The sequence below is a fragment of the Clytia hemisphaerica genome, unplaced genomic scaffold (assembly GCF_902728285.1).
Source record: "Clytia hemisphaerica strain Z4C2 unplaced genomic scaffold, Clytia hemisphaerica genome assembly, whole genome shotgun sequence".
Lineage (NCBI taxonomy): Eukaryota > Metazoa > Cnidaria > Hydrozoa > Leptothecata > Clytiidae > Clytia > Clytia hemisphaerica.
In genome coordinates this window covers 1,058,794-1,084,768 of record NW_027104594.1, presented here as the reverse complement: position 1 = coordinate 1,084,768, position 25,975 = coordinate 1,058,794, and the positions used below count along the sequence as shown (strand labels likewise).

Genomic DNA, 25,975 nt, shown 5'->3' with positions numbered 1-25,975 from the left:
TTTCTCATTACATACCCGTTTATTAAGTCAGGGATATGTTATCTTTAAAGCCATAATGTCAGAAAGCTTTTTAATCTGTAATATTAAATAGATTAAAGAGCATTATGTAAAAAATGGCATACAGGATAGTTATTATAAAAGCTCTCTCTCTTTTCTACATTTTTCTACATTCTCTACTCTCTGTATTGGTATAAATCAGGAAAATGCAATCGAAGGCAGCGTGGTTGAGAAAAATGAGCATGTTTTTTTTCCTTGAATGATTGATTTGATCTTTTTAACTTTTTTGATATTATTTTCTACATACCTCAGCTCTATCACCTCCATAACTCAAACATTGTCATTGTATTACGGAAAAGCTTTTGTACAGTGGAAGTCTCTATAACTCGAACCCACACGGGAACACGAATTGGTTCGAGTAAACTTCGAGATATGGCATTTTTAACTAAAGGTGTACTTTTTCGAGTAAAGGAGGTTTTCGAGTTATGGAGATTCGAGTTAAAGATACTTCACTGTATATAGACAAGAGTGATATCACTTGGCATTTGCGTAGCCATTAAAACCTGTCTTGTGTGTATAACCAACAGTTTCGATAATTTTATTTCGAAGGTATCGTTTAAGACTTCCCCTTCTCACAGACCTGGTATGGTTTTTCAGCCAGTGGGGATGAAAATAACGGACTGACACTTGATGTGGATTGATATTCCCATAATTTTTTATGGCTGGGGATTTCAATTCTTTTGTTTTCAAGTCAGAAGATTCAGTTGGGATGGAAAAATAGTAAATATTTTGCAGTTAGGATTGATTTATTTCATTATTTCTAGTGGGGACAAAGTGGGCGGATAATTTTCTACTGGAGAAAATAATTTGGCTAGTTTTCCAGTGAGAAGGGGTCCCAGTGGGTCTGTGAGAAAGGGGGTGTTTTAAGGCTCAAGCTGGATAATAAGCCTGGCAATGAGGCAAGTGTTGCTTATGATTTGATAATATAAAGTGGCGTATTAACAGTAAGTAAATAGTAATTCACCCTGAGTGATAGCCGAAGACATATATACATAATACATCTATCAATACAACACTTCCCTTACCAAAAACAATAGTTCACGTTTACTAGGGTTGAGGTCATTACATTTCCGGGGGGGGGGGCAGCTGGGCAAAAGGACCGACGGGTATGTTCAGGTCCTAAGGGTACCTTTTCCAATATGTTTAAAATGCACTGTAAGGGTCGGAAAAACTAGACATGCACTGTAAGGGTAAAAATTTCAGAAATTTTTTGAAAAATCTAGATATTTTGACCAAAAATGCTAGAATTTGACCATTTTTTGCACGAAAGGTATAAAAAATTTGGGGGAAGATGCACTCTAAGGGTATGATTTTCACTGATTTTTGCTACACTGTAAGGGTGCAATTTTAAAAGCCAATTTTTGGCCCGCATATACCGTCAGTCCGCAAACCCAGTGCCCCCCAGGTTACATTGGCAGATTCAGATGTTTACACCCCCTTCTCATAGACCCGGTGGAATCTTTTTAAGCCAGTGGGGGTAAAAAGAACGGACCAAATTAGATGGGGATTGATATTCCCATGTTTTTATGGCTGGGGATTTAAATTCCATTCTTATCTAGCCAGAAAATTCAGTGGGGGTTGAAAAAATGGCACAATATTTTGCTATGAGGATTTGTTTATCTGGTTATTTTCAACGGGAAATTAGAGTATAATTTTCCACCAGGGACGATATTTTTCAATTCTTCCAGTGGAATGGGTTCCCAGTGAGTCTGTGAGGAGGGAGTGTATGTTTGAGGACATTCACATTCCTTGGTAGAGTCAAGAGCGATTCGCCTAAAAATTTTAAAATCGATAGATACTAATAAATAAATAATTATTTCATTTTTTTTCAGGATGTTTAGTTACCTGTTCATAGAATACTGTTTATTGCACTTTTTCTGTTTTGCTGAGTCAGCATTTCAAAATTTGGATGAGCTACTCGAGAGGAGAGAAAGACGATATCGTGCTGAGGAAGCACTCTTAGACCATAATCTGGAAGAAGGTTTACTAGATGCAAATGAATATTTTCGACAGCTCAAAAACGGATTACAAGACGAAAACACCAGTTTACGAGAAAAAAAGATTGATTTACGAGACCCAAAGAATAATATACAAGATTCGAAGATTAAGTTTCAAGAAACAAAGTCATATTTACGAGATTTTATCCCATTTTTACGTGACCCAAGAAGCAACTTACGAGACACGAATAAAGCTTATATACACGATTCAACAGAAAATGAAAGTGAGACCGTTACGAATTGCCATTATGTAGTTGAACCTTATTACGAGAGACACCGATATCGTGGTTATGGATGGGTAGTCAAACGAACAAGAAATATTCGCCATTGTACAGTGAATGAATGAATGAATGAATGAATACATAATGGTTTTTTCTCTGAAACATAAACGCCTAACAGGATAGGATTGAGATAAGAACACTACCTCTAAAAAACAGGCTGGTTGCGTGTGGCAACGAGGGTTTGCACAAAGGATGTGACTATAAGGGTTTAGAAAAGTTGGTGAAAATATATAGGGTTAATGGTTTGGGACGCAAAAAACGTTTATCCACTAATCCTGATACATCTTCGCTAAAAAAGTGCTTTTTACTTTGTTGTTTGTAATCTGCGTTGCTATTAGCTACGGCTCCTGCGCTTTCATTAGTCGTATCATTTTCATATTATTTTACTATATATTTATATCAATTTTAATACTAATTTTCAATTTTTATAGAAAATTTCAATTTCCTGTAGGAAAGTATAGATGTTGAGATAATTTGCTATAAATTAGGAACTTCACATTAGTTTAGTGTCCAAATTTCACCATGTTAAACTGAGCACCCAGCTGGCACACAACGTTGTTCTAACGTTTATCTAACGTTCACAACGTCCATATAACGTTAGATGAACGTTGAAACAACGTTGTGTGTCAGCTGGAAAGAGATTGGAAACAATACTAATTGAGTCAAGAACAAATGGAATTAAAAAGAAAATCGAAAATACGGATTTTCAAGATGAAAGTTACATTGTTATTAACAATGCTGGATAAAAATTGTTTTTGGGAAAAACTCTCGATTATAGACCATAAGACCATTAGAACTACTTCAAAAAGAGGGTTCAAATTTTGTAGAAATTCACCCTTAAATTTTCATAAATGAGTATTATGAGTTACATATGGGTTACTCAAGAAGTACGCCATAAATAAAAGTTTAGTTTAAATTTTTGCATTTCCACGAGATTATCGTGTTTTTTTTACAATTACCAAAATTTTCTTACAGTTAAATGAAGAAGAAACTCTTCCAAACCGAAGATTTTAGTGCTTTTCACAACAAAAAACTGAGCTGAAACTTGAAAAAGAAAACAAGAAACTAAAAAAAAGCAAGAGAGAAAATTAAAGAACACAAAATCCCGCGGAAATAAAATCATTTAATCGCACGGTAAGGGGTAATGCAATGAGAGGGTTCAAACAAAAAAGTAAATACAAAAGGATACGTTATTTCTATAAGAACATTCAAGATTTATGCCTAAAAATGTTCTTAACGTGTTCTTATTTTCGCCATTTTGTGAGCAACTTTTCCATTTTTCTAAGAAATCGGATGTTTTAGAGTTAACAAAGCTTTAAAATGTTCTTTAAAGTTGTTCTTAGCATTTTGGCAATCGACGCCTTATTTTCTTATATAGTTTGTTCTTATAAAAAATGTGTAAGAAAAATCCGGGTAAATCATACTATGTTTTTTTTCAAGGAGAATTCAATCGAATTTTTTTGTGTTGTGTGTACGTATAACTGAGCTATTCCGTTATTTTGAAAAAAAGAACGGGATAAGGTTTGATTTAAGTGTAGAGAAAACCTTTTAATGTCTCCCAGCGCTCCGATATTTTTTGGATCAATATGTATTATAGTTTTTTTGATTTTTTCTTCTTTTCGAATATTGAAATTTGCAGATTTGAAATCAGCGAGGGTTCAAATTAGACTTGATTTGATTTAGACGTAAACTGCTACTGATTTTCAAGACATCTCAAGAGCTTTCAAAAGTGAGTTTGTTTTCTGTTATCAAATTATGATTTTCCTAACGACCCCTAGAGACTACTCATCAGAATTTTATGCTCTTTTTAACGTTATTTGCAAGAACTCCAGAAACCATTGGCCAGATGGTTGAGAAACATTAGGAAAATTTGTTCTCGACACACTGCATTTTTAGACTGCCTCTAAAAGAAACCAAGCGAATAGCGCTCCTGCATACTTTATAATTATTTTAACTAAAATTTGGGAGTCTCGATCAATGAAGTATAAGCCCGAAGGGCTAGAAGTCAATCTCCTTGGTAGGATTTGAAGCCAACAAATCCTACCAAAGTTGCGCGGCCTTGAGCGGCTCGCCTGGTTTTTACACAAATGACAGATTGAAACTAAAATTTACCGCTAAATTTCGAAAAAAATATCAATTGTAAACAAAGGAATTGCAAGATTCAATCTGTCGTCAAAAATGCGGCGCATTTTTTAAGGCTTCACTTTTTCTTGCCTGAACTCTAGCCCTTTGGGCTTTAAACTCAATGGTCTCAATCCTATAGTTCATTTCAAAATGATTGGAAAAACGTGAAAGCTATTACATACCTTTTCTTTTGATATTGTAAGTCCCGGGGGGGGGGGGGGGGGGGGGGGGGGGGGGGGGGGGGGGGGGGGGGGGGGGGGGGGGGGGGGGGGCAGTGGGTTTACCAACTGACGATATGTGCGGCGAAAAAATTGGCTTTTAGAATCGCACCCTTACAGTGCAGAAAAAAATCGGTGAAATTCATACCCTTACAGTGCATTTTTTCAAATTTTAAACTCTTTTAGAGCAAAAAAAATCAACATTTTGGAGCAAAAATTTGCAATTTTTCCCAGATTTGCTGAAATTTCCACCCTTACAGTGCATTTATCAAAAGTCCACCCTTACAGTGCATTTCTGATATTTTGAAAAACATACCCTTAACCGCCGCACATACCCGTCGGTCAATTTGCCTGACTGCCCCCCGGGTTATAAGTTCAATTAACTCAAAGGAGGATGGGATTGCAAGTCGTACAAAGGAATGAATTTGTGCAAATTCGTTACATACTATTTTCAGATTCCCAACAAAACTTCATGTCATTTGAGGGACATTTCATTCTGCACTTCAATAGATTTTTTATAAGGCTATCTGACGGAAGTTTGATTGATTGCATGATTGGGGCTTTTTTCTAGCGTGATGGCGTAGTTGCAAATCTTTTTAACGTGATGGCGTTATCAAGACTTTGGCGTGGAAAACATTACGCGTTATGGCGTGATTTGGGTAGACTAGTAAACCACGTCATTGTATTTCGCTGCATTTAAAGGTTGAAAAGCGCTCACTACGTTCGCTGAATACAAACCCCTCTCCCGCTGCAATTTATTTTTTATAAGAACTCTTTATAAGCCCTATTCCTGCGTTCCAGTGTCCAAGGAAAGGCAGACGTTTACTACTCTATATGGGCTCTTTTTCACTTTTTTTTTGTGACGAACAGGTTTCAGCGATTTTCTTTTTCTTGACGAGAGAAAAGAATTGGGGTGATGACGTGACGAGGGGTGTGCCGCTGAGAGGGAGGTATTTCACAAACATTGTCAGTTTGTATAAGCGAGTGTACCCTTTTCGCACATTTCAGACCCGCTTTTCCTTTTACTTGAATCGTGAAATTAGTTCCACGGTTTGCGGCGTATTTGAATCGATCACTTGTATACGAAGAAGACTTACTTTAATAATCAATCACTAAAACGGCTCTTTCTTGCTAGGTTAGGGTTTTTTAGAGTTAATTCTAGCCGATGAGATCAGATGTTAGAATGTTGGTATAAAACTCTCATTAAACTCGGTTAGTTTATTCTCCATCAATAAACGTCCTGCAGATTAATGAAAAAAATATTTATAGAAAAAGAAGAAAAAATTTATGTTGATTTAGTTTAATAGCCTCTCCTTCTCATTAGGACCCTCTTGGTGGTATAAACGATTTTTAAGGATAAGAAATTTTTATTTGACCCCTTACCAGTATGAATTGATGTAAATATATAAAAATATTAAGTGTTTTCAGAGATTATTAAAAAGTAACTTAAAACTGATCCCCTTTTTCAATGAATGAATGAAGGAAGGTTTTGAAGGGAGTTTAAATGAAGCAACAAATGCAATGAAGAATATGGAGAGTCAATATTTTGATGACAATTTTCTTTCACCGAAGTTATACACACATCTTGGTACTCTTTTTTTTTGTAAATCCGATCAATCGCGATAGTCGGCTTCGATTTCCCGATCTTTCTGGTTTGATTTCCCGATTTCTTTTGCGTTTGCACTCGCACTCGCACTCGCACTCGCACTTACTACTCTTCTAAGCTTTATGTTAGATATATTAAGAAAGACTGACCCATGACAATTACCGGAGTTTGCAGCAGTCATGCATTACGGCTGTTTTATTTCATTTATTCGGTATTTTTTGTTTATGAGGGGAGAGGGGACTCTTCAAAAAAAAACATTCAATTTGACCGGTTGGAACCAAATATAAATTGACATTTTTAATGAAAATATCTATGGCCTCGTTGACAACTGATGAAATAATTGTTTTTTGATAATACCGACGCCAGCATGACAGGACAAAGTTGCACTCTGGGATAATTATCACTCGGAAAGTTGCCCCTCCCCCGAGACGATTGCCCCGCGGACAGTTATCCCGGGACAATTACCCCCTAGGATAACTGTCCCCGAAACTCAGCTCACCGACACCGTTATATTTTCCGTTCACCGATAAACGCACGAATTTAAATTTTTTACTGATAAGACGAGAAAAACAATTCCTAAACCGACAATAAGGCCGAAACCGACTACCACTTTTCCATACGCCCATTTCACCAAGTGTTGGAGGGCGGACAACTTTAAGTGTCAAAGGTCTATAGGGGAACATATTGGTACCAGAAAATTTCTCGATTTTCACAAATTTCAGCCCTTTTCGCGAAAGTAAATGTCTTTGAAAAGGGAAATCCGTGAAAGATTATTGTTAGCGAAAATTTCTTGACAAAATAGAAAATCTGTAAAACTTCTAATTTAAATCAAAATGAACAAAACCAATTCAATTTTCAAAAATTTTTATAAATAATTTAAAGTCGAATCTCGCTAATTCAAACTAGAGCGGGGGAATCTTACTTGTTCGGATAACAGAGAGATTCGGATTATAGAAAGTATTTTAAGAGGGTTTCTCCTTGACAGGAACTGAAAACAAGTTCGAACTATAGAAAGATTAGAATAAGCGAGAGTTCACTGTATTCTGCAAAGCCCCATTTATTGTAAAGACTCAAAATAAGCCGAGAAAGATCTTCAAGTGACACAGTACCAAACAGGGCCACTACCAACTAGAAAGGCGCCTCAAAATCGTCATCATTTCCATCCTAAATTTTGAAAATACTTAAGACTATTCAGCCTCAAAACCATGTTTTAGGCTGTTAACAACAGTTTCATTACCAGATCACTGATACAGGGGTGGCAAGGAAGTTCTGACATAATCCTGTCTTGTGACTGTTCTATGATACTTTGAGGTATGGCGGATTGACAAGTTTTTTCTCCATTTACATTTGATATCCTCCCGACACGCTGAAGCTCTGAAAATTTTCAATAATTTGATGACGAAATTTCACCTGACAGCGTCAGATAATACCCCACGGGGAATGCTGATACACCAATGGACAAATCCCAGTTGGCACACAACGTTGTTTCAACGTTCATCTAACGTTGTGAATATTAGATGGCCGTTGAAACAACGTTGTGTGCCACCATTGGACAACTATTATCCTTCTCTCCGTTTAACACAAATACTCAGAGCTTTAGCGTGAGCCGGATCGCCTTCGGATAATATATTCGACGATGTTCAAGCGCTTATAAATCGGCGTTTAATATCGCACTTTTTCAAATCTCTAGTCATTGAAGATTAAAAGTTAGGTCATTTTACATAGAGTCATTCCAGAGCTGATATTTAGTCTAGGATTATAATTGACTATTCTTCTATTGTGCAATTTGGGCTCAAAAATATCCCTTAATTTATTATTTTACTAAGAAAACCATGGAGTATTATTTTATAAAAATTGAAATTGAAATAATATGAAAGAAAAAGATTTCTAATATTTTATATGTGATGTTTTAAACGGAATATTTCATTCAAAATATTTTTAAAGCAAAGAAAGTGTGGTTTTATTTCTTGATATTTCTCCTTCTCCTTTCGAATGGTGTACACGCTTTTTTATAAGAACAATTTAGAAAAAACACGACTCTCAATTTTCGCTAAAACTTAAAAACAATCGTAGTCTTTGATTTGAGAAACGACTATAAAAATGCTGAAATCATGCCCCTTTTACGCTAATAGGGACTAATACTAATACTAGGCATACGAAAAAAGAGAGCATTTAGGTCTGAGAATCACGAGAGAAAAAGAAAAGATCAGCAGAGCCTCCAAAATTTACTAGTTCTTATAAAAAATTGTAAACCCTGAAGGAAACTCTGGTACAGACTCCCTTCCCAATCTTCTATAAGAATAAACAAGAAACTCCCGTTCAGAATTTAGATTGAAAATACGTTGGAAGTCTAATTCAAAGTGGTTCAAATTTATGTTCCCTTAATTCTGAAGGATATAAAAGAGAGAAAAAATATCCCTTCACTTTCAGAATTTTTTGTTGATAATTAAACCTAGTCCCCTCATAGTACCTTCATTTAAGGATTTTATACTCCATTCTAAACATAAAGGAAAATTATCCCTTCTAATTCAATATTTTACAAATACATATTATTATTCGCAATAAAAGGGGTTTACAATCGTCCATAGTTTGGAAGAAATGATTTTGCTTTTATTTTATGGAAGAACATTTTTTTCAGTTCTTCTTTTTTGTCAGGGGCACAGTAGTAGAAAGAGAAAGTTTGATTTTTAATCCCTTAAATCTGTTTGGGACCCTCAAACTGTGTGTGTACAGTACGTTAATTCTTTTTTGATTCAAGCTCAATGAAAAGAAAATAATGAAAAATCATATTTTTTGAATCAAATTTTTTCTCCCTATATTATGTAAATGATATTTTCCTCCATTGTTCTTTATTTTGAAAATAATTTTTTTTTTGTTTTTTAGGGGAAGAGGCGAAAATGTCAATCTCAATTGGGGGAGCAGTTTCTAGTTTCAATAAAAGGAACATGTCGGCTCCGTCTCTCTTCCCACAAGATCCGCGGAGCGCGTTATCGCGAGAATGCTTGGAGCGCATTGCTCGTGTCAACAACGCAACGGCAGCTTCGTCAAATACGTCACCAAGTCATCGTGTCAAGTTCGCCGCGCAAGCACAAAATGATAACAGTAACATCATTACTATAAATGTATCAGGTAGACGTTACCAAACTTACCTAACAACATTGCAACGTTTCCCGTCCAGCTTACTGGGTGATCCGATGAAGAGGAAAAACTTTTACAACCAAGAAAACAAAGAATACTTCTTCGATCGAAACCGCAAAGCATTCAGTGGTGTCTTACACTATTATCAAACACACGGAGACGAGATTGAATGCCCGACTGGAGTGTCAGAAAAAACCTTCGCACAAGAACTCTTATTTTTCGAACTTTTTGATCAAAAGACGAATGATGTTGATAGTATTATGAGCAGTACTGAATTTCTTGTACCAAAGAATGTAACATTAGCAAAAATCTGGATCTTATTCGAAAAACCGAATTCATCACCGAGTGCAAGAATTTTAGCTGTTTTTTCAATATCAATCATTCTACTCTCAATAACGGTCTTTTGTTTAGAAACTGTACCCGCATTGAATCCAGACCATCAAGAAGGAAAACACATGTCATCGACCTGGTATTTACTAAATGTCGTTTGTAACGCCTGGTTTACACTTGAATTTGTGATTCGTTTCGTAGCAGCCCCAAACAAATTAGACTTCATGAAATCAGCTGTTAATCTCATAGACTTGATTTCCATCCTACCTTTCTATATAAGCGAACTTATTGGTCATGCATCAGATAACTCACTCGCCGTTCTGCGAGTTATTCGAGTTATTCGAGTTATACGAATCTTCAAATTAACTCGCCATTCACGAGGACTTCATATATTAGCAAACACCATCAAAGCTAGTTTTCAAGAACTGATTATGTTGGTGTTGTTTCTTGCCATAGCTATTATCCTTTTTGCTAGTGCAGTATACTTTGCTGAGTCTGCAGGTGGTCACCCTGACAACAAGTTTCGAAGTATACCTCACAGTTTTTGGTGGGCTGTTATTACCATGACTACCGTTGGTAAGTAGCCTATTTTCAAACATATTGAATGCTACAGGAGGCCGACAAAAGAATCTCTAGAGCTTAAGTTTTCCGTAAATTTAATACACTTTTTGTCGATTAGGCTCGTCATCACTTTATTAGCAACTTCCTATAGCCTTTATCTCAACTCTCCATAAAACGAACGAGTTCGCGTATTCTCTGAGCAGTCGAGTTAAGGGGAGGTTGTAAAATGGAGCTTGCATCGAATGATTTAATTTGAAACTCTGATTTGAAGCTCATCTTTCATATTTGAATCTGACATCCAAGCGATGTATTTCATCCCAAGGGCTGGTACAAGGTACAAGCAACATAATGTTTTAGACCTCGATAAATTTCCTGAAGTGACTAAAAGGAAGTTTGAATTTTTGAGAATAAGTATTTCGGTATCAGATAGGGAAAGTTTCAATATTTTGAAAGGATAAAACATTCTGAAAATGCACTAATACGGGATTTTACCGGGGGATTCTTTACCTATCTCGTTTTGCTTTTTGCTGTCAGTGAAGTGAATAAATTCTGATAAAATCAACGCTTCTTTCAGGTTATGGTGATTTAACGCCGAAGACATTGATTGGACAAATGGTTGGTACATTATGTGCGATATCCGGTGTCTTGGTTATTGCGTTGCCTGTACCAGTTATCGTTGGTAACTTCGAAAGATATTATAAACAGGTAAGTCACCCTGGTTTACACGACCATGAATAGAGTATCACATTTTGACAGATCCAACTTGATACTTTCTCCACTGAAAATCACCCGGTGGGTACAATTTATCCAAACACTCGCCCACGTTGGTAACTTCGAGAGATATTATACTCTGATACTCTAGTAAGTTACCCTGTTTTACACGAAGACCAAGAGGAAAAATCTAAGGCTCGATTTGGCATAAGAAACATTATAGTCCGTATATAGAACCCCGGTCTGGAAGCCTTTTGTTTCTTTCCATTGTTTGCTACTTGAACTTGCGTTGAGGAATTAGTTTGTTTTGCTCACTTTTTGATCAATCTTAAACAGGTTCCAAAAGGAGTACTTGGTAACGTGATTAAAAACTGAGCAAATCGATTTTTATCGTTTGATATTAACAAAGGAAAAATCTAACAAAAAATTAAAACAATAAACTTCCAGACCAGGGTATTTTATACGTACTATGGAGACGTATCACATGTTTGACAGATCCAACTTGATTCTCTCTCTACTGGAAATCACCCGGTGGAAAAGATACCTACACTCTCTTCCCCTTCAGTAAACTCCATGGTAATCACATCCCAATAGAAAAGTATTGAGGACAAAATCATCCCAAGTAATAACAAATTTTATATCCCTAACTGGCATTTGATAGCCATTATAATCCCGGTGTGAAAAAAGTTCCCATGTAAAAAAGAGACAGGGGTATTCCATAGAAAGCAAAGCGGTCTGAGTATTTAAACTGTAATGGTGATAAGACAATCTGCGAGCGATTTTCGGGCCCGGGGCACTCGTTTTCAAAAACGACCATACTTGCGGCCCAAAATTAGGCCTTTAAAATCGGAACCTTATAGTGCAGAGAAAGTTTAGGCAAAAAATCGGCCCTGACAGTGCATTTTCTTGAAAATTTTTTAACATTTTCAGACAAAATATAGGGTCAAATTCTCCAAATTTTACACCCTTAGTATGCAGTTTTCTCATTTTAGCTGATTTCGGCCCTTACAGTGCACTTTGGGAACCTTGGAAAATATACCCTATGGCAGGTCATTTACCTTGAGTGTCCCCTCTCCCGGGTTTTCGTGATCTATTTAGCGGACAACCCCATCAGTGTTTCGATAAGGAGTATAATAAGTGCTGGAAGTTTCCTCAAATATGGAAGAATGTTTTTCTAAGTGCAAAGGCAAATCGCAGCATAAAATCTTCAAGTTTTTGATCTTGTGGTAATCTACTTAACAGATTGTGAATTTTTGTATAGGTTCATGTTTTTCAACTTTTTCTGATTCATCAATTTGATGAATTTCGCTTTCTAATAATGAGGAATCTTGTTCAATCCATTTAGTGAGAATATACTAAATGAATATAAAAGGAAGAAAATAGCATAACCCCCGTCGCGGATATCTAGATTCATAAGGTTTGCTTGGATTTTCATAGCTCAGACAGGGGGTTATTTATAAAAGTTAATGTGGGTTAATAATTTATAAAGCCTTTTTTGAGCTTGTGTACTTTTATTAATTTTCGCAGTTTTACTGAAAAATTGAAAAAAATAGAGAATGAAATAAAATATTCTATCAAAACTGAGGTATTGCAAATTTAAAAACCACAATTTTCTAAAAACAAAAACATTTAAGAATATCTTTCAATCACACTCTCCAATTTCCAATGAACTTCCCATATTTCGGATTTCGTGATTAATTTATTTTTTTGTGCGGTTTTCCTTTGCTTCTTTAAAAATATTTATTTTTAAATTATTGGTTCCAAAACTCTCACTCTGATATTCTTCTATTTTGAAGTCTAAAACTTTGAATGACTTTAAATCTTTTGAGAAAAATAATATTTATCGCTGTATGAATTTCCGATAAGATTCAAATATAAGAAATAATCCTAAAAAGAGTAAAAACCTCTCACTAAGAAAATAAATCAACATTTGACATTATCCCCATATCGCTCCAGTTAAGAGAGGGAGAAAGTATTAACTTTGTTTGTTATTGATAAATTTGAAACAATGCGCCTCCCCCGAGGAAAAATTATTCAAAAGTTCCGTTAGGAATGAATGGCCCATGTTGAGGATACGATGCGATATTTTTTTTCTCGAAGGAGCCGAGTGATTAGTTTGATTCCTTCCGTTACTTTCCCCGAACTTTGATGAAATTTCTCATCTTGAATATAACACTATAGCAATTGACAAAAGTAAAGAATTCAATCCAACCGAAATTCAGCTTTCTTTGAGCTAAGTAGGTCCCTTATCCTTTGAAATCATTTTCCCTTCCCTACCAATATTTTATTTTGTAATAATCTTAAAATTATAAACATTCCGATTGTCCGCTAATCTCCGAGTTTGGAGCTCCCCTACGGTCTATTCCCTTTGCGGGGCATCGTATATCCCGATTTGTATTTTTCTGGAACGTTTTATAATTTTATTGTCTAAATCTATTGTTTTCACTCTTAAGGAGCGAAGTCGTCATGCACGTGAAACAGAAGTTATCAGGAAAGAAAAAGAAGAAGAGACATTTGCGGACATGCGCAGATCCATCCAAATGATGACTCATACGTCAATCATCCTTGCAGGGGGCGTCAAAAGACATTGTCCGAATGGTACTGAACAACAACAAAACAATACACCGAATAATGACAATAACAATAACGATAGAAAATCCAATCTAATTTATCCGCACAGTCCTAACAAACGAAAAACATTCAAAGAAAGAATTCAAGACAAGTTAGCGTTCACATTTCAACGCCCATACAGTGATATTGAACAATATTCAGACGGGTGTGTGACAACGCCCGATGATGAATACCGCCACAGTTTAGTTGGGGTGGTCGATGATTCTGGTGATATGAACAGATTAAAATCAAACGGAAACGTATCAATGCGGACTTTACCTGATATCAACATAGACTCACCGCCCTCAAGTACACACCCTTCAGAGTATACGCCCGGTACTTTAGAAAGCCGCCCATCATCAGCTTTAGGTTATAGTGAGGGTTTTTCAACCGGAAATCGGATAACTAAAGCGAACAAGGGAGAAGCAATTTGGTTTGGAGCTGGAGGGCAAAATGAAGGACCTAATAAAGAATCTTCAATTTGATGACCATCAGAAGAATATTACTTTTTCCGTGGTGAAAACAAAATCGATCGTAGATTGAGAAAGAAAGCGTTTGGTTCAAATGAAGTACTATTTCACTAAATGGCCCTTTTTCAAAGATGTATAATTTCTAGTCTGCGTCTTATAGTGGAGTTGGCAAAATTTGAGATTGAGTTGCACGTTGGAATGAGCTTTGAAACGAAGAGTAGAACTTCTTAACGGACAGCATGGTGAAACGATGCAATCGAATAAAAACTCTGTGTCGGAATTTCGAATTATTCCCTCATCGGTTATTGTTTTGCGTTAAAGTCAAAGTCTGCTGAATTCGATTATAACACAACATTTTGGAATAGATTCGCAACATATATTTTGCAAAAGCACCTGCACTGTATAATGAAAGTGTCTATTCTGTGTGAATCCTAATTATACATCCTCCTTTAAGGAGGTCATCGACCCATATAATATCAGTCTGTCTTTTTTCTGGTCAAATTTTCATTGTTTGGTTAAAACTCAAATATAACCTATTCACAACAACTTCCCAAAGTTTCAGGTCATTAAAAGAAGAAGAAGGTTAAAAATTTTAGTTATAAAGATGCTTACCTAGACAGAAATTGGTCTCCGCCCGTTTGCGCCCGTATTTCCGCCCAGAGATAAAACAGCTATAATTCTGCTTCTAGCGCTTCAAGCTGCTTGAAATTTTTTACGGGACGTCTTAAAGTCGCAAAGATTCTTTATGCTAAGGTCAAAAGTCGCTTACGCGTACCGCGATCGAGTTATAAACATTGTAAATATTCACCGCCCTTGAAATCATTTGAGAGGTGGGTTGACTGAGAGTAACCTCTATGCTTTATGTGTTTCTATGTGTTTATTTCCTGTTTTGAGTGGCATTTTAAAGCTCATTTTTACTTAAAAGAGGTCTTTAATACTCCAAGGAACCATGCTTCTCAATATTATATGAGATTTATTCTGAATTGAGTTCATAATAACCTCCAAAGATAAGCACAAGGTACGTAAATAATTTTCTTTGTTTTTTGTATTTTCATCACCATCATTCTTATGAGATTCTTTTAAACACCCATTTATAGTGAGTAAGCATGTATGAGATATGTTTGCATATGTATTTGAAGTTTGATGAGGATGATTTGCTACGATTTTGGATCATTTTGGTTCATTTCGGTTCATTTCGGTTCATTTCGAAAAACTGTTTAAAAGTGAAAGTGAAAGTACAAAATTATATGTGGACGTAGCTTACACAAAACACTGGGAATTTCAAGGCATCATTTGGACAAATACAGTTGACTTTTTGGTCTTTTTCTCTTGGATAGATTCAAATCATTATTGAAGTGAAGAAAGCAAAAATTTTTGCTCCTTGTACCCTTTTTAAACTGTTTTGCGGCAATTTCTTGCGCAACTGCAGGCTATTTGAGGATGCACCTCAGATTGCTTAAATCGGCGGCCAAAATGTCCCAGTTGAGTCAGTTTAACCAATTATTCTATTGAAATGATTTAAAGTATTTGTAAATCAACTAAATTAGCAAAAGAAAACTACGTATAAAGCTATTTTCCTTATTGGAACAGTGATTTCTAACTTTACCGCATGTTTTCTCAAAATGTCGAATTTGGTGAAAATTGGCGGTTGCGACATTTTTTCTCAAGATAGGTTTGGAGTTAAAAGTTGAAACTTGGCAGGATTGCTCCTTGGATGAAAGTCTATGAAATGGATGAAAATTGTTTTTCCCTTAGCAACCGTTGCCATGGTAACTAGGGAAAACATGATTTTCTAGTTTCCATAGCAACCGTTGCTATGCAGAAAAAATGTTTTCATTCATTTCATAGAGTTTCATCCAAGTAACAATCCTGCCAAGTTTCAACTTCTAATTCTAAAGCTAACTTGAGAAAAAATGTCGCAAAGTTTCTATTTTTCCGGGTTGCCGGGGCCGTAGCCCCTAGCAACAGGGTGCCATTTTGAAAAAAATTGTCGGAATTTTTTATTTACAGTATATACTATCAATTTGTACCAAAAAAACTTTAAATAACTTTGCAGAACAGTGTTTTTCAAAAAAGGGTCTCTAAGGGTCGATGACCTCCTTAAAAAGATATCGATTCTATTTGATATTTCCTACTTCCACTTAGCTCTGTCTAGCAAGAGGAAGTATTTAACCCAGGTGGCACACAACGTTGTTTTAACGTTCAAGTAACATTATTTGGACGTTATGAATGTCGTATGGACGTTGTTTTGACGTTGTGTGCCGGCGGGGAAAAGGTTTTTCTTTTGTTGAAACGTTACAATCCAGGCTCTTAGTTTGCTCACAAAAGCTCGTACCTCACACGTACACAGATATCTTTTATAAAACACTAGATAGAGAAACTTCATCCCTTGCTGAAGCAAAATAATGCACTTTATCAGTAGTAGACCGTAGTTCGGTGCCGGCAATTTTATCACCTGGTGTGCTTTTTCATAAAGATGATATATTTTTTTACTTCAACTGCCGTTGCTTGGATCATGAAGGTATAAAGAAACAGGGTTGGGTTTACATCTGTAGGGGAGAATCGATTAACACTCCTTTTGTCGATAACAATTCAGAGCGTAAACAAAACAAAATCTCAAAGTCACTTTTACAAATTCTTTTATAAACCCTATAAACATAATCGATCTTCCCCCTCGTTATTGCCATTGTTACACGAGGTAGGTTTGGGGTACCTCTTAAGACAAAAGACGCAACGAGGAGAAAATCCATTACGTTTTGAAAAGAAATCGTGTAAACGATTTTTCCAATTAATTACAAATGAGTAAAAAATTGATTTCGATGACGATGATGACAACTACGCAAATGACTTTTTTGATCAAGCTTTACTATGCAGCATGAACTTGTATGGTGGCCTAACCTGCCTAACCACTCTTGGTTAAGGAGAAAACTCTCAAGTTAGTTGAGAACTGCCCCACCTATGGGAAAATGGGTATGTAGTCGTTGCGCAACACATACTATATTAGCAATTTGAAAAGACAATGGATTTCTCATACAGCTCCAGGGTCCGGGATCAATTGGTAGTCCCTAACAGGGATAAGCCTTTGATTACCGGTCAAGCCCCTGCTTTTCTCGATCATTCTTCTCTCTCAGTAGTGTGTGCCTATAGCCCCCACAACAGTGCTCCCGAGGAAGATGTCGAGGAGTTTTATTCGTCACTTAAAAACTTGCTTAGCCATATTCCAAGGCATAATTTTCTCTCCATAGCCGGTGATTTTAATGCCAAACTTGCCTACCCTGATGTTCCTTTTTCATTTGACAAGGCTACAAATCGTAACGGTGAACACCTTTTAGATCTTCTACAAGAATTTGACCTTTTTTCCTCAAATAACTCCTTCATGAAATGTGCTAATCATCTCTGGACCTTCAAATATCCAAACGGCGATAAAGCACAGATCGACTATATCATTTTCCGGAAAAAATGGCGTAATAGCATACAGGACTCAAGAGCATATTCTTCCTTTGCTACTGTGAGTACTGATCATCGCATCGTATCTTCTAAGGTCAAACTTAGTCTTCGCTCTTCCAAACCTTCGAAACCTAATCCTTTAAAACAAATAGATTGGAAAAGAGCCTCTACAAATCCTGAAGTCTGTAGCATGTTTGGAATTGAGGTCTTTAACCGTTTCTCTACTCTTTTCAACGAAGAATTTACCAAAGATAATTTTGAGCTAGCGTATTCTTGTCTTAAAGATTCCACAGAAAAAGTTGCCCTAGAGCAACTTCCAAGAAAACAAAAACGAGCTAAATCAGACCCAAAAGAATGTCCCTTAGTCAAGAAAGCAAGAGAAAATCTAACAAAAGCTTCCTCTTTGTATAATGCAGCACCAACGCGGAGACGCAAGGAGCAACTTACCTCTGCCAAGATTAAACTTGACGAGGCCTACCTAGAGGCTCAAGTTTCTTTTATTGATACTCAGCTGAATGACATGTCTGAGCAATTTTCCAAAAATTCTCATCGCGATGCTTGGAAAGTAGTACACAAACTAAGTGGCAAGAACTCAAAACCGTCCATCCAGCTGAAAGGTGGCTCGGATAAAAAACGCTTAGATAATTGGTTACAGCATTTTAAAAATCTTTTAGGTAAAAAACCGGTGTTAGCAACAAATAACTTTCTTCCACGAGAGCAAATTTCTCCCCCTCTAGATATATCTACTTTTTCTTTTTCCATGGAAGAGTTGACAAAGGTCCTTTCCACAACAAAATCATGCAAGGCCCTCGGTCCAGATAACATACCACCTATTATCTGGAAGGACAGAAATTTTCATGATATCCTTTTAAAGCTTTGCAACCTCGCGTTTGAAGACAAAGTTTGTACAACACACTGGTTAAAACCGACCATCGTTCCAGTACCAAAAAAGGGAGACTTTAGTCTTGCCACAAACTATCGTGGTATCTCTCTTCTCCCAATCGCAGCAAAAATCTATAATAAGCTTCTTCTTAATAGAATACGGCTTCATGTTGAACCCATTCTTCGTAAAAATCAAAACGGTTTTCGAAGTGGTCGTTCTACTTTAAGCCAAGTTCTTGCTCTTCGACGAATCTTAGAGGAAGCTAGAAACTTCAATCTTGAAGCAATTTTGATTTTTGTTGATTTCAAGAAAGCCTTTGATTCGGTTGATCGCGACTTAATGTTTGATATTCTCTCTCTTTACGGCATCCCTCAAAAGATCATGATGCCATAAAACTTTCTGTACACTAATACAAAATCTTCAGTACAAACACCTGATGGTGAGACTTCAACTTTTTCTATTTTAGCTGGTATTCTCCAGGGTGATACCCTTGCACCATTTCTCTTTATTCTAGTTGTCGATTACCTTATGCGCGTTTCTGTTGATAAAATATCTAGCTGCGGTTTTCTTCTTCAACGTAGGCTTGGTCCACGTAATCCTGCCGTTCATTTAACAGATACAGACTTTGCTGACGACATAGCACTTATCAGCTCTACCCTAGAGGATGCACAAAATCTTCTAATTGCTCTTGAATCTGCTGCAAACTGTACAGGCCTATACCTCAATGAGTCCAAAACCGAATATTTGACTCTTAATGTTAACGAATCATCAGACAATATTAAAACAATATCTGGTACAAACCTACGAAAGGTAGAAGACTACAAATATCTTGGTTCTTACATCTCTTCTTCTGAAAAAGACTTTAAAATTCGTAAAGGTTTAGCTTGGAGTGCATGCAATAAGCTGCATAGTATTTGGTCATCTTCCTTCATCGACCCTAGTCTCAAAGTTAAAATTTTCAAGTCAACTATTGAGCCAATTCTTATGTATGGTTCAGAAACCTGGTCCCTTACCAAAAAAGTTTGAAAAGCACTAGACGGTACCTATACCAGACTTCTGAGAAGGGTTAAAAATCTCTCTTGGCGTGACCATCCAACAAAACGTACCATATACGGTTCCTTGAAACCAATCTCTATCCTCCTTAAAGCCAAGCGCGTTCAATTTGCTGGTCATTGTTTCCGTGCCTCATCTGAGGTTATTTCCTCCCTATTGCTTTGGAAACCTAAACGTGTGGCTCAGAGATCGAGAAAACTTACCTTTCCGGATGTGGTGAGCAGGGATACAGGCCTTGATCTTAGCGACCTGGGCACTGCTATGCGCAACCGCGACTCCTGGCGCCAGCGAGTGGAATCCATTGTCTCGACTGCGGTCGAGCAATGATGATGATGATGTATGGTGGCCAGTTGAAATGTATAGATGGTTGAATATCTCATATATCGTGCATCAGTGTAAGAAAATATTTGGACTAAAAAAAGGCCTGTAAGCTTGGCAATCCTTCATCATATGATAAGATTTTTCGATCAATGTTTTCTTTAAGGTGAACTCTATTGCTTGATACTTTCCTCCAAAATTCTCCAGCAACTTTATGTCTGCAAATTGAATCTGAAATCGTGTGAGCTTATAAAGAGCTTTTCATTTTCTGGCTTGAGAAAATATCTTTTCAAAACTAAATTCAACGGGTAACGAAATTGAACATACACCTGTTTCGTGGACGAAGTTTTATTTAATTTTCGTATATTAGAAGGCTAGAAATCTTAAATATTGATAGTAAGAATGTTCAGAGAAATCTCGAGTTCTACTATAAAAAAGTCGTATTTTGTCGGGCGAGCTTAGTATTTTCTTTTCATATACACTTTTTTTCTTTATAAGAATGGTGTTTTTTCATTTCATCATGGATATTCTTAACTTTTTGGCGAAAATCATCGAAAAATATTCTTACGGTATTCTTAGGTTAAGATCGAAATTGGCAATCCACAGGTTAAAATGCATTAAAAATGGCATTCTTAGGTTTAGTTGCTAAATTCCATGATGGCAATATTCTTACCATATTCTTAATTTTTTGGCCATTTTCATCATGGACATTCTTATAAAGTGTATTCTTATAAAAAAAAAAGCGTGTATTTCGTAAAAGAAATCAAAAGACTTTAACGACCATTTACCGACACATTCAACTCCTGTTTTTCTTTATATCTCTATGGTTTAAGATTGCACTTCAAAAACATCCAAAAGAAACAGCATCTCATTATTTTTTGATGAATTTTGATGACGTTGAGTCCAGTGAAGTAGTCGACTAGGAGCCCCGGGGGGCACTGGGTTTGCGGACTGACGGTATGTGCGGGCCAAAAATTGGCTTTTAAAATTGCACCCTTACAGTGCAGCAAAAATCAGTGAAAATCATACCCTTAGAGTGCATTTTCCCCAAATTTTCGATCCCTTTCGTGCAAAAAATGGTCAAAATTCTAGCATTTTTGGTCAAAATATTTAGATTTTTCAAAAAATTTCTGAAATTTCTACCCTTACAGTGCATTTTAAACATATTGGAAAAGGTACCCTTAGGACCCGCACATACCCGTCGGTCCTTTTCCCAGCTGCCCCCCCCCCGGGCCAGGAGCATTTAGCGATTTCACCATTTTGAGAGAAAATGTTAAAAATCCAAATAACAATAAATCTACTTGGCGTTGAAAGATATAATCAAAAATGAGAAACAAACATCAATAACAGATTTGCAATCCCTTATTCTCAAATAAAAACATTTCTTCATACTGTTTTATCTTCCAAAAACAATTAAAATCCGGCGGACTGTTTTACAGCATATTACCATATACTACCAGGCCTCTTAATCGCGTCATCCAGTCTATCAAAAAGCTTTAAGTGGACCCCGGGCTACATAATGACGTGCATGCATACTTAAAATTGTCGATAACCTGTTTTCCAGCTTTTTTCAATTGCTGGAAACCTCATATATCTTGTTTTATCTGACTATACTGTCTAATTGGATCAATTAATTTTCAGCCATAGTCAATTATCATTGGCTTTATTTGGACAATGCTTTACAAACAAGTTTGCAGCTTGCAGACATAAATCACTTTCAGAATCAGATGAGATGGAGTTTTTATAAGATACTTTAATGATTGGTCATTTGAAGTAATAAAAATGACGCGTTCTTTAGAAAAAATAACAAAATTATTTTATTACAGGTTAACGACCAACCAAATCAAATAAGAGCTTGCAAAAACTCCATCTCGCCCCTTCAGAATGTTCTAAACATCCGTGCAATCTTCATTAAGTGAGTGTATACGTGGCAGTGTTAGACCTTGGTATGGTTAATGTATAGACGTATCGGCGAGTAACTAAACTAAATTTTTGAAAAGGAGACTAATACAGCAGAATTAGGACAAAGAGGGAACTTTCAAAAACATTTTAACATTCTCCCAAAAATTAATAAGTGGGGAGGGGGCGCGAAGGGTTGGAATAAGAATGGCATGGGTGGAAAATTTTCGAAAAACTAACTATTGGGGGGACGCTTATTAGGTACCCGAAAGTAAGTATAAGAACCAATAAAATCTGACTGATCCTGAGATTGCTCTTAAATTTCTATTGTTCCAAACAATAGAGCTATTGTTCTGAGGGCCTAAATCTAAGGCTGGTGTTCTTATAAAATTGACTTATGAATAAAAAAAGCGCATTTTTCATTCGCATTTCTAAGGTTCTCAGGACAACAAGGTTCTATTTTTAAGACGCACTCCTGGATGTTTTCACTTTTAAACTTTTGTCTGATTATATTCATTGTGAGTATATTTGACTTTGAAGATAATAAATGTAAAGAAATTACCTTAGGAGCAAGATTATTAATACCACAAACTTTGTAAATTGGCAAACACAATATTGAAAGACTGGTTGGTGATGATGAATAAACCAGCTGCGCTGGAAGCTCCGGCTTAAGAGATTAAAAGATGTGAAAGATGAGCTTGTTGAGTTAGTTGTGTTAGAACGTTGCCCACAAACTGCTAATCAGAACAGATCAGATAGCCCAGTAATATTTCTATTGCAGAGCGAGTATTAGAAGCGAGTATGAGAAATAATCTTAACAAATAAAAAAACCAGCTGGAAGTTTAGCTCTTCTAAGTGATTACACATTCACTTTCTTGCCTAAAGAACCAACCCCCCCCCCGCCCACTCATCCTCAACTAAAAAGTTCAAAATTGGAGCTAAAGGAGATAAACATTAGAAGTCAATATCTCCAAGTTCTTGATTTGATTGTCCAGATAAAATTTTGGGGAGAAAAATAGCCTAAATTAGAGGTCACAGGCTTTTAGCTAAGCATTATTTTTTCTGTTGGGATAATACTTGAAGGAGAGTAGGATAAACCAAATAAAATGGTACAATATTGTGTATGTAATAAATAGTGTTATATTTGGAAAAAACCTGTTTCGGGTTTGAAAAATCTTCAAAAGCAAATGAAATTACGACAAAGTCCAAAAAATATCATTTTCAGTTATAACACTGTGAAAATTTCTCCGATCTTGTTCAAATTTAAAAAGGAATTGTGTTTTAGTATCCTTTACTGAATTCTCATAGTGATATGTTTGTAAAAAATCTGTGTTGGGTTTGAAAAATCAAAGGAACGGTCGCCAGCCGCGATGAAATTACGACAAAGTCCAAAAACCATCATTTTCAGCCATAACACTGTGAAAATTACTCCAATCTTGTTCAAATTTACACAGGAATTGTGTTTTAATATCCTTTTACTGAATTCTCATAGTCATATGTTTGTAAAAAATCTGTGTCGGGTTTGAAAAATCAAAAGGAACGGTCGCCAGCCATGATGAAATTACGACAAAGTCCAAAAACGATCATTTTAAGCCATAATACTGTGAAAATTTCTCCAATCTTGTTCAAATTTACACAGGAATTGTGTTTTAATATCCTTTATTGAATTCTCATAGTGATATGTTTGTAAAAAATCTGTGTCGGGTTTGAAAAATCAAAAGGAACGGTCGTCATCCATGATGAAATTACGACAAAGTCCAAAAACGATCATTTTAAGCCATAATACTGTGAAAATTTCTCCAATCTTGTTCAAATTTAGACAGGAATTGTGTTTTAATATCCTTTATTGAATTCTCATAGTGATAATGTTTGTAAAATATCTGTGTCGGGTTTGAAAAATCAAAAGGAACGGTCGTCATCCATGATGAAATTACGACAAAGTCCAAAAACGATCATTTTAAGCCATAATACTGTGAAAATTTCTCCAATCTTGTTCAAATTTAGACAGGAATTGTGTTTTAATATCCTTTATTGAATTCTCATAGTGATAATGTTTGTAAAATATCTGTGTCGGGTTTGAAAAATCAAAAGGAACGGTCGCCCATTCAGGATCATTTTCAGCCATACACATAACACCACAAAAGCTGCTCAGATCGTTTTCAAATTTGCACTGTAATGTTGTAATTTTAGTATTCTCTTTCGAATTCCAATGGATGTGTGTTTGAAAGTTTCATTCCATTGTCAAGTTACAGAGTTTTATGCTTATGGTTTTTTTTGTGCGTCCATAAAACTAGAGAAGTTAGCCATATGGCCATATGCAAGATTTAAGCACTCGAGCAGCTGACGATTCATGGTCAAAATTTCTCCAAAGTCTTTCCACATTGTTAGACCAGTATGCATCAAACTTCTCATAAATCATGTCCAAAACATCATGAATAATGATGAAAATGATCACTATCTTTCACTGAGATTTGCAGCTAAGCCCACTTTCGGCAGCCATCTTTTTCTAAATACTCTCGCAATATTATCGAAATCCAGATAATCCGTTTTTATTAAATCGGAATAGATCATCGGATTAGATAAACAAATAAAAATGTCTTGACCGTCGTCGTTGTCGTCGTCTTCGGACGAGAGAGAATTTAAGGCTCCTAGGCCGGAGCAATAACCCGGTGTAATTTGGCAGACTTCATATTTGGCTTTGCTTGAGCATGCAACAAATGCATACGATTAGATTCCAGTTTCTTTTTTGAAAGAAAAAGAGAGAAAAGCATAACCAATTTACCAATTTTGTTTCAAATTTGGGAGGAATTTTTTTATGTTTTTATTATTGTTTCGAAAACTTTAATGGGCTTTTGGAATATATTCCATTTTTGGCGTTTTTATGTTAGTTTTGAAAACAAGGAGTTGAATATTTCAAGATGGTGGGATCCTCTAGTCTACTTCACTGGACTCAGCGTAATCAAAATCATTAGAAAGCAAAGTTCAGCCAGCAGTAGACTAGTTTAGGTTTTTTTGGGCTTCGAATGAATCAAAGAGATTTTCAGGAATTGAGAGCAGCTGTTTAAAAGGGTTCGTGAACGGAGGGCGAGAACGGTTAAGGGTTAAATAGAGCAACGCATTCTTTATTTTGCGTAGTTTCTGTTGATGTTAATTGCTTCTGATTTTAATAGGGCTCTGACCATAATGAATTTTTCATATTTGGCATGTACAAATTATAAATTCCTGCTTAAAGTAGCCAACATAACTATGACATATTATACATATTCTATTGGGAGCAATTATTCCTGAATCCGAAAATTAAAAAGCCAAGAAGGAAAAATTCATTCTTTGCAAAGAGTATTTCGACGTTTGAGGACCTTATTTTCGGCGAAGAAAAAACATTTTGAAATTTTTTTTTGCAGTAGATTGTGTATTATTAGGGGGGGTTGTACTTTTACGGTGTGACGGGATTGGCCCTTTTTTAGTACGGTATTACGAGATTTGACGAAAAAAAAGACGGGAAAACGGTATTTTAAAATCAGACGGTGACGGTATTTGGCCTTATTTTTTTGTCATTATGCCGGTATTTGAACGTGTACAAACCGGTGTGACGGTGTTATTATTTTTTTCAATTTTCGGGATTCCGGGATTCCGGGATTCAGCAAAAATTTTGACGGGCAAACGGTATTTCGAACCCTCCCTTATTAGGCCTCTTTACCCAAACTAAGAATAAATTTTCGAATAAATATTCATAAATACACGTTTTTTTTTATAAGAGCAAACTATATAAGAACATAAGGCTTCGAGGCTCAAAAATCTAAGAACATTCTAAGAACATACTAAAGCTTTGGAGACTTAAAAACATGCAATTTCTTAAGAAATTACATCAAAATGCTCAAAAAATGCTGAAAATAAGAACATTTTAAGAACATTTTAGGCATCAAATCCAAAAAACTAAGAACATCCGAAGGCTTCGAAAATTTTTGACGTTCTTATAAAAAAAAACGTGTAATAATTTTTTTTTATATGAAGACGCTGTATTGAATTTTAAAAATAAACGTAGAATTTTGTTTTGATAGTTATTTCTAATCAACTGATGAAAGCGTAAGCAAGAAGCTTTAAGTATTGAGAAGAAATACAACGTTTCTTAATCTTTATGTATAAATAATAAATATTTTAGAATAAATACAAACAACAAGCAAAGCATTTTTTTGTTAAAATGTCAAGCAACCTAAAACAAAACCTTTATCTTCAAATCAATTAAACAATTTTCTGACTATGGTCAGAGCACTT

The 25,975-nt window shown here is 35.9% G+C and overlaps 2 protein-coding genes across 3 annotated transcripts in view; both read left to right on the top strand.

The window, feature by feature from the left end:
• The window catches only part of LOC136823840 (meiotic nuclear division protein 1 homolog), a 146,317-nt gene that overhangs the window by 42,761 nt on the left and 77,581 nt on the right, over window positions 1-25,975 (top strand). The window lies entirely within an intron of this gene.
• LOC136823810 (shaker-related potassium channel tsha2-like) lies at window positions 3,947-15,319 on the top strand. Of its 2 annotated transcripts, none has more exons than XM_067079983.1 (4): window positions 3,947-4,064; window positions 9,167-10,327; window positions 10,887-11,017; window positions 13,477-15,319. In XM_067079983.1, the coding sequence occupies exons 2-4, from the start codon at window positions 9,181-9,183 to the stop codon at window positions 14,116-14,118; spliced, it is 1,920 nt and encodes a 639-aa protein (XP_066936084.1). In that variant the 5' UTR covers window positions 3,947-4,064; window positions 9,167-9,180; the 3' UTR covers window positions 14,119-15,319. The 2 variants fall into 2 exon arrangements, with proteins under 2 accessions (XP_066936084.1, XP_066936083.1); XM_067079982.1 differs by lacking the exon at window positions 3,947-4,064 and adding an exon at window positions 6,197-6,265.

Coding starts and splice junctions, on each gene's coding strand:
- LOC136823810 (XM_067079982.1), top strand. CDS start 6,199: ATGAAGAATATGGAGAGTCAATATTTTGATGACAATTTTCTTTCACCG. Junction 6,266..9,166: donor GAAGTTATACACACATCTTG/GTACTCTTTTTT, acceptor TTTGTTTTTTAG/GGGAAGAGGCGAAAATGTCA. Junction 10,328..10,886: donor TATTACCATGACTACCGTTG/GTAAGTAGCCTA, acceptor CGCTTCTTTCAG/GTTATGGTGATTTAACGCCG.